The sequence below is a fragment of the Scardinius erythrophthalmus genome (assembly GCF_964197995.2).
Source record: "Scardinius erythrophthalmus genome assembly, chromosome: 10".
NCBI lineage: Eukaryota > Metazoa > Chordata > Actinopteri > Cypriniformes > Leuciscidae > Scardinius > Scardinius erythrophthalmus.
Genome location: NC_138230.1, coordinates 332,501 through 342,500, shown reverse-complemented (window position 1 = coordinate 342,500; position 10,000 = coordinate 332,501). Strand labels below are relative to the sequence as shown.

Below are 10,000 nucleotides of genomic sequence, written 5' to 3'. Positions count from 1 at the left end.
CCATAGACCCGCATGTTAAACTGCAGTTCATCCACTGGCCACTAGAGGCCGGCTGCAGAAGAGACTCAATCCCATAGACCCGCATGTTAGACTGCAGTTCATCCACTGGCCACTAGAGGCCGGCTGCAGAAGAGACTCAATCCCATAGACCCGCATGTTAGACTGCAGTTCATCCACTGGCCACTAGAGGCCGGCTGCAGAAGAGACTCAATCAAAATAGACCCGCATGTTAGACTGCAGTTCATCCACTGGCCACTAGAGACCGGCTGCAGAAGAGACTCAATCCCATAGACCCGCATGTTAAACTGCAGTTCATCCACTGGCCACTAGAGGCCGGCTGCAGAAGAGACTCAATCCCATAGACCCGCATGTTAGACTGCAGTTCATCCACTGGCCACTAGAGACCGGCTGCAGAAGAGACTCAATCCCATAGACCCGCATGTTAGACTGCAGTTCATCCACTGGCCACTAGAGGCCGGCTGCAGAAGAGACTCAATCCCATAGACCCGCATGTTAGACTGCAGTTCATCCAATGGCCACTAGAGGCCGGCTGCAGAAGAGACTCAATCCCATAGACCCGCATGTTAAACTGCAGTTCATCCACTGGCCACTAGAGGCCGGCTGCAGAAGAGACTCAATCCCATAGACCCGCATGTTAGACTGCAGTTCATCCACTGGCCACTAGAGGCCGGCTGCAGAAGAGACTCAATCCCATAGACCCGCATGTTAGACTGCAGTTCATCCACTGGCCACTAGAGGCCGGCTGCAGAAGAGACTCAATCCCATAGACCCGCATGTTAGACTGCAGTTCATCCACTGGCCACTAGAGGCCGGCTGCAGAAGAGACTCAATCCCATAGACCCGCATGTTAAACTGCAGTTCATCCACTGGCCACTAGAGGCCGGCTGCAGAAGAGACTCAATCAAAATAGACCCGCATGTTAGACTGCAGTTCATCCACTGGCCACTAGAGGCCGGCTGCAGAAGAGACTCAATCCCATAGACCCGCATGTTAGACTGCAGTTCATCCACTGGCCACTAGAGGCCGGCTGCAAAAGAGACTCAATCCCATAGACCCGCATGTTAAACTGCAGTTCATCCACTGGCCACTAGAGGCCGGCTGCAGAAGAGACTCAATCCCATAGACCCGCATGTTAAACTGCAGTTCATCCACTGGCCACTAACCCAACTTTACAGCAGAGAAAACATGTTCACAGTCTGGTGCAAAAAGTGGTTTGGTCTATAAAGCTAATTTTGCCCTTCATGACGACTGTTTTATAACTTAAAGTTAAACCTATAATAAATGTAAGACTTTATTTCACTAATTTAAGACTGATCTTATGTTATGAGGATACTCGACAAAACAGACATTTTGGCATTTTGTGTGTTATTGTTCGACAAGCGCAAAAGAGAACCGTTTTCTGGTGCACTGTGTGTGTGTGTCACATAGACAGGACATTCAGGCCATCCTTAAAAATATTCTTGTTTGCCGTAACCCGACCGACCCTGTCAATTTAGTACCGACCCAATTATTTATTTATTTTCCCTTTCAGTCCGACCGACTTGCCGGTTGTAAACTTGCGTTAAGACCGACCGATTTTTTTTAACTCTTCAAACAACTAATACAAATGCAATAAAATAATATTAGTTATTAAGTATTGTGAATATAAATTGCCTAGACCTACATACAAACATAAGCTACGTTCTTTCTTTTAAATAAAAACCCGTGGCGCGTCATCGATGATTATGTTTACACCATTGGTTAACCGTTAACGCATGTCACACTACTGCCTGCAAGCTAAGTTTGCTTCGTTTCATTCACTGTCAATGGTTCGCGCTTGGTAATGATGGCTGCGGCTTTACTCTAAAGATTATTTCATTTTTATATGTTGTTGAATATGGTTTATTAAAAAATAAACATGCGAGAGCGTGTTATAGGCTATATGTCATGTTTTAGTCAGATATGACGACGCTACTGCAACACGCATTGCCGCAGATGAGAAGCTGAGCATCAACGTGCAAACTATCGCAAATCAAAGTGAAAGTAAGTCGCTGACGCTTAACACACAATCATCATCATTAAATGTAAAGAAACGAAATGATCTTACCAGGGCTGTTTCCGCTTTCTCTTATTGCGGGCTTTGATTCAGAAATTTTAGCTGATCAATAAAATAATGTAGTCATAACTGTTGCTTTCGGTGACGTGCACTCCATTAAATCTACATATACTGTAGCAGTAATTGAAGATCGGATTTATATCCGCAAAAAAACAACACACATTTAGCCTATGTAACCAGGTGTAAATGGAATTGTTTTGATAAATCAGATTGCAATCCGATCTGAGAAAACCGAGAAAACGCATGAAGTGGCCTGGTGTAAACCATAGACTGTAAAAAATAGGTGTAAACAGCCCTTAGACATAGGTGAAAAATGTCATCCCCCCCCCCCACCGACCCAGATTTTTTTTTTTTTAATGAAAAAATATATACTTTTTTATATTATTTTTTTTATATATAAAAAAATATAGACCGACCTACCGACCCTTTTTTCTTTGCTGTTACTGCAAACCAAAATATTTTTAAGGATGGCCTCACAGGCAGCGCGTTTAAAAGCATTTGCATGAATAAGAGCGGGATCATATAATGTAACGCTACACAAAGGACGACAAAAATTAACAGATGCAGCGGTTTGCGTTAGATATTTTAACGTGTTAAACTGAACAAAAATTAATTGCATGATGTTGACAGCCCTAATACATATATATATATATATATATATATATATATATATATATATATATATTGTTTTTTAAGCCACGTACACAGACAATCAACAATTATACCACTCAAGTCAGTCAAAAGAGACAGTGCCGTGACAAGACATTGCATGTCAACAAATCTGCACAAAAACGCAGAGTGAGCTTCAACAGCGGATGTCGAGATGATGAGGTTAGGGTTAGGATGATGAGGGAAAGTTACCACACAGTTTATTGCTGTCTGTCTTATACAGTCGATGTGTGGCGGTCAGACTGCATATGAGATTTACGGCGTTGATTCCCAACTTACATACCTTTCTACAAACGCTGCAATATCCTTCTTTATTTTGACCACTAACGGCTGCAACCCTGTCCTGAACTGTTTGTCTTCCAGCCTCTTCTTCTCTTCATTTTTCTGGTCTGGTTCTATTCCTGTTGTTCCTGCTGTTCAAAATGACCCGAGTCACCTCCGCATCACCTCCACATCACCTCCACATCCCCTCCCCATCACCTCCGCATCACCTCCGCATCACCTCCCCATCACCTCCGCGTCACCTCCGCGTCACCTCCGCGTCACCTCCGCGTCACCTCCACGTCACCTCCCCGTCACCTCCCCGTCACCTCCCCGTCACCTCCGCATCACCTCCGCATCACCTCCCGTCACCTCCCCGTCACCTCCGCGTCACCTCCGCGTCACCTCCGCGTCACCTCCGCGTCACCTCCACGTCACCTCCCCGTCACCTCCCCGTCACCTCCGCATCACCTCCGCATCACCTCCCGTCACCTCCCCGTCACCTCCCCGTCACCTCCGCATCACCTCCGCATCACCTCCACATCCCCTCCCCATCACCTCCGCATCACCTCCGCATCACCTCCGCATCACCTCCCCGTCACCTCCGCGTCACCTCCGCGTCACCTCCACGTCACCTCCCCGTCACCTCCCCGTCACCTCCGCATCACCTCCGCATCACCTCCCCATCACCTCCGCATCACCTCCGCATCACCTCCGCATCACCTCCGCATCACCTCCCCATCCCCTCCCCATCCCCTCCGCATCACCTCCGCATCACCTCCGCATCACCTCCCCGTCACCTCCCCGTCACCTCCCCGTCACCTCCCCGTCACCTCCGCATCACCTCCGCATCACCTCCGCGTCACCTCCGCGTCACCTCCACGTCACCTCCCCGTCACCTCCCCGTCACCTCCGCATCACCTCCGCATCACCTCCCGTCACCTCCCCGTCACCTCCGCATCACCTCCGCATCACCTCCGCGTCACCTCCACGTCACCTCCCCGTCACCTCCGCATCACCTCCGCATCACCTCCGCGTCACCTCCACGTCACCTCCCCGTCACCTCCCCGTCACCTCCGCATCACCTCCGCATCACCTCCACATCCCCTCCCCATCACCTCCGCATCACCTCCGCATCACCTCCGCATCACCTCCGCGTCACCTCCACGTCACCTCCGCATCACCTCCGCATCACCTCCCCATCACCTCCGCATCACCTCCGCATCACCTCCCCATCCCCTCCCCATCACCTCCGCATTACCTCCGCATCACCTCCGCATCACCTCCCCGTCACCTCCGCATCACCTCCGCATCACCTCCGCATCACCTCCCCATCACCTCCCCATCACCTCCGCATCACCTCCCCGTCACCTCCGCATCACCTCCGCATCACCTCCCCATCCCCTCCCCATCACCTCCGCATCACCTCCGCATCACCTCCGCATCACCTCCCCATCACCTCCGCATCACCTCCGCATCACCTCCCCATCCCCTCCCCATCACCTCCGCATCACCTCCGCATCACCTCCGCATCACCTCCCCATCCCCTCCCCATCACCTCCGCATCACCTCCGCATCACCTCCGCATCACCTCCCCGTCACCTCCCCGTCACCTCCGCATCACCTCCCCATCCCCTCCCCATCACCTCCGCATCACCTCCGCATCACCTCCGCATCACCTCCCCGTCACGCCAATTCCGCTCCGGCCGGAAGCAATTACCAAACTGGTTCCGCGTGTTTATCACACTAACGTACATATTTTGCGACAGCAAATAAAAATATAAATTAATTTTTTTTTTAAATTAATAATATAAAAATTTCTTTAAAACTATCTAAGCAAAATCCATTTAAGGCTTTTTAATGCTTCTTAATGCTCCGCGGAAACCCTGTTATAGTCTCTGAGTCCCAGTTCACTTCTAGCCAGCACACCTGATGTGTGTGTGATGCTCTGGCGTGTGTGTGGGCCTGTACTCACGCGTGGTCTCCTGCGCAGTCATGGGGTCGCTGGCCTCCTCGCCGTACATGGCGTAAACCGTTACTGTGTATTCGGTAGCAGGAGTTAACCCTTCCAGTTCAATCTGAGTCACAGAGTCAGACACTTTAACCTGTGAACACACAAACACATTTACATTCATGACGCTTTTATCCAAAGCCACTTTTGCTGAATCGAAGGTTTACTTCCGATTGGTTCATGTATTCTCTGGGAAGCGAGATGTTTACACGTGAAAGTATGTTTGTGTGTTTGTGTGTGTGTGTGTGTGTGTGTGTGTGTGTGTGTGTGTGTGTGTGTGTGTGTGTGTGTATTCCACCTCCTTCTCGTCCGCGGGGTCTCCCTCCGTCAGAGGCGCGTACAGGATCATGTACCCAGAAGCCCCTTCTGCCTCTCGCCAGCGCACACGCATGGTGCTGTGAGTGATGTCATACAGCTCCAGAGTGCTGACCGTCGGCAGGGCCACTGACCAAACACAGCAATCAATAATCAATCACTGAAGCACAAGCAGAAAACTGACCAGACACACAACCGATCAGTTCAGCCGAAAATAATATAGCAAATGTGTGTAATAAATCAGACATATAAAACAGATGAGGATCATCTGATATGAATTAATGGATCAGATTGTATATTATTACATCAGGAAAAAAACATCAGATTGTGCATCCACAGATCAAACATTTAAACAGACGTAATTAATAGATCAGATGTGATGTATAGATCAGATGTCATATATATATCAGATGTTATATATATATCAGATGTGATGTATAGATCAGATGATATATATAGATCAGATGTCATATATATATATCAGATGTCATATATATATATCAGATGTCATATATATATATCAGATGTCATAGATCAGATGTCATATATATATATCAGATGTCATAGATCAGATGTCATATATATATATCAGATGTCATAGATCAGATGTCATATATACAGTACTGTGCAAAAGTCTTAGGCATGTTAATACCCCCCCACCCCAAAGAGGGTTAGGGTTGAGATTTGTCAAGTCAAGTCATCTTCATTTATATAGCGCTTTTAACAATGTAGATTGTTTCAAAGCAGCTTTACAGAGATAAACGTATAATTTAAGGTTTCTTCAAGCGTCTCGGAGACGCTCCCGCAGTTCTTCTGGATTTAGTCTGTCTCAGTTTCTTCTGTTTCTTCATGTAATCACAGACGGACTCGATAATGGTGAGGTCAGATCACACCAGCTGTTGTCAGACTCCTTGTGCAGACACAAATCTCACTGGATTATTACAATTAATGGCAAAAAGAATGTTTGGAAATGTAAACTGATATTTCCTACTGACACACTACAGCAAAATATATCAATTTTTTTTTGGGGGGGGAGGGGGTATTAACATGCCTAAGACTTTTGCATAGTACTGTAGATCAGATGTCATATATATATCAGATGTCATAGATCCAATGTCATATATTGATCAGATGTGATGTATAGATCAGATGTGATCTATAGATGTGATGTGATGTATAGATGTGACGTATAGATGCTGCACTCACAGGTGGTCTCGATGCCTCTCAGAGCTTCACTGGCTGCGTTACTGTAAATGGCAAACACAGTGATCTGATACTCCGTCAGAGAGTTCAGATGCCTCAACACCACAGAGTTCTCGTCCCCGTTCACCACCACCTGCACCACACAGATGAACATGAGTGTTTCACTAGGCAGAATATCTGATAAATCTACATTCGCAGATGTATATTCAAAACAATACATCATTATTGAGGCCAGCCAAAAACCTCCTCAGAAGTGACATGTTTGACTGCATTCCTGAAGATGTTTTGAAGATGTGGCCCTCATAAATATAAACAACCTTGCACACACACACACACACACACACACACACACACACACACACCTCCTCAGGTCTGACTCCACTGGATGAATAATACACCACTCTGTACTTCTCCACCGGCCCGGCAGCGTGAGTCCACGACACACGGAAGCTCCTGGCCGTGACCTCAGAGGTCACAAGGTCACTGGGAGCGTCAAGTGACCTTGAATGCGGCTCTGTCTCACCTGAAACACACATAAACGCCAAACACAACCTTTACACCATCTAAGCAGGTTATTATAAACGCTTAAATGCAACCTGTTCTTAATTATGTGAAACCTCTGGCTGTGACCTTTGACCCTCCAACTGTACCAGCTGTAAAGAAGCTCTACAGAAGACACTAGTGTCATTATTCAGCTCAATTCAGTCACATACAAGTGTTTTTGTGGACAGAAGTTTACAGCATTTACCTAGATTTGTACTGACAATCTGTTTATTTATTTATTTAACGGGGGCAATGCACAATATATATACTATACCAGATTTAGCTAAAAGCTAATTCACATCTGCAGTCCCTGGGCAGGTGCCAATAGCATGCAAAATATTACAAAATATACAAAACCTCCCAAAGCCATATTAAACAACATCAATAATCCAAATCCAAAGACAAACAATTGTCATTACAAAAGTTTTACCATACACAATAAAAAACATACTGACCACATTCGGTGTCTCAGTGATTACAAACCTGATTATCCTTCAACCATATTTTTACACCACCTTTAAAATGTATGAATGTACTACATTCGCTGACACTCAGTGGTAGGGAATTCCACATCCCAGCTGCCTTCACTGAAAAGCAGTTTTGTTCAAATGTCGTGGACCAAAACTGAAACACAGCAGTCCCCTCTAGAGGAAGCTCTTGTTAACCTTGAGCCTGGTCTGTTTATTGTTACAAACTGTTTAAGAGATTGTGGTCATGAATGATCTTATATACTAAACCAACATTTGACATAAACAGAAAGTTTTCAAAAGTCAACAGTTTATGCTTTTTAACTATATTATATTAATGATGTGAATTAGGTTTTTATCCATGACTTTCAATGTTTGTTTGTACAGACTCTGAAGTGGTTGCATTAATGTAAGACTTGTTTGAGACCAGGTTGTGCTACAATATGAAAAATGTGACAATATCATGGCATGCATGAACAGTTTTGCTGCACCTGTACTCATTTGATTTCTTATAAATCTGAAATGAGCCAGATTAAACTTTACTGTTTTAGAAATTTTTGTAATATGTTTCTTGAAGGTTGTCAACTAAACACAAAATGTTAAAAGTCTCACTGCAGTTTTTTGCTCAAATAAAGCTTGAGGGTTTAATGCTTACAAGTGAAAATTAGACATAAGTTTCTGAATTTATTTCTGTTAAGTAAAATAATCAATATCTTTTTTTACTGTAAATATGTAAATGTTCAGTTTGAGCTCTGATAAAGGATTCTCATTGTGCATTTTAACAGCGAGTAGCTCAAAGACTCCACCAAACACAGTCAAACAAAAATGATGACTTTATTAGTGTCTGTGATCCCCAAACCCCCAGAACCCACCACTGATCCCAGAACCCCCAGAACCCACCGCTGATCCCAGAACCCACAGCTGATCCCAGAACCCCCAGAACCCATCGCTGATCCAGAACCCACAGAACCCACCGCTGATCCCAGAACCCCCAGAACCCACGCTGATCCCAGAACCCACAGCTGATACAGAACCCACCGCTGATCCCAGAACCCACCGCTGATCCCAGAACTCCTAGAACCCACCACTGATCCTAGAACCCACCACTGATCCCAGAACCCCCAGATCCCACCACTGATCCCAGAACCCACAGCTGATAACAGAACCCACCGCTGATCCCAGAACCCACCGCTGATCCCAGAACTCCCAGAACCCACCGCTGATCCCAGAACTCCCAGAACCCACCGCTGATCCCAGAGCCCTCAGAACCCACCGCTGATCCCAGAACCCCCAGAACCCACCACTGATCCCAGAAGCCACAGCTGATACAGAACCCACCACTGATCCCAGAACCCTCAGAACCCACCGCTGATCCCAGAACCCTCAGAACCCACCGCTGATCCCAGAACTCCCAGAACCCACCGCTGATGCCAGAACCCACAGCTGATACAGAACCCACCGCTGATCCCAGAACCCATCTCTGATCCAGAACCCACCGCTGATCCAGAACCCACCGCTGATCCCAGAACCCACCGCTGATCCCAGAACTCACCGCTGATCCCAGAACTCCCAGAACTCACCACTGATCCCAGAACCCACAGCTGATACAGAAGCAACCGCTGATCCCAGAACTCCCAGAACCGACCACAGATCCCAGAACCCACAGCTGATACAGAACCCACCGCTGATCCCAGAACTCCCAGAATCCACTGCTGATCCCAGAACCCACCGCTGATCCCAGAACCCACCACTGATCCCAGAACTCACCGCTGATCCAGAACCCACCGCTGATTCATCCGAGAACCCACCCCTGATCACAGAACTCCAAGAACCCACCACTGATCCAGAACCCACCGCTGATTCATCCGAGAACCCACCCCTGATCACAGAACTCCAAGAACCCATCCGAGAACCCACCCCTGATCACAGAACTCCAAGAACCCACCACTGATCCAGAACCCACCGCTGATTCATCCGAGAACCCACCCCTGATCACAGAACTCCAAGAACCCACCACTGATCCAGAACCCACCGCTGATCCCAGAACTCACCGCTAATCAAGAACGCACCGCTGATCCCAGAACCCCCAGAACCCACCACTGATCCAGAACCCACCGCTGATCCAGAACCCACCGCTGATCCCAGAACCCACTGCTGATCCAGAACCCGCTGCTGATCCCAGAACCAACAGAACCCACCGCTGATCCCAGATCCCCCAGAACCCACCGCTTTTCCAGAACCCACCGCAGATCCCAGAACCCACAGCTGATACAGAAGCCACCGCTGATCCCAGAACTCCCAGAACCGACCACAGATCCCAGAACCCACAGCTGATACAGAACCCACCGATGATCCCAGAACCCACCGCTGATCCCAGAACTCCCAGAATCCACTGCTGATCCCAGAACCCACCGC

General features: G+C 47.4%; 1 protein-coding gene across 1 annotated transcript in view; it reads right to left on the bottom strand.

The window, feature by feature from the left end:
• The window catches only part of col14a1b (collagen, type XIV, alpha 1b), a 77,960-nt gene that overhangs the window by 43,180 nt on the left and 24,780 nt on the right, over nucleotides 1-10,000 (bottom strand). The window contains exons 10-13 of the mRNA XM_088845597.1: nucleotides 6,938-7,098; nucleotides 6,579-6,708; nucleotides 5,356-5,501; nucleotides 5,022-5,151 (exon numbers count right to left, since the gene is read on the bottom strand). Of these exons, the coding sequence (XP_088701723.1) occupies nucleotides 5,022-5,151; nucleotides 5,356-5,501; nucleotides 6,579-6,708; nucleotides 6,938-7,098 (567 nt within the window). The remainder of the gene's footprint in view (nucleotides 1-5,021; nucleotides 5,152-5,355; nucleotides 5,502-6,578; nucleotides 6,709-6,937; nucleotides 7,099-10,000) is intronic.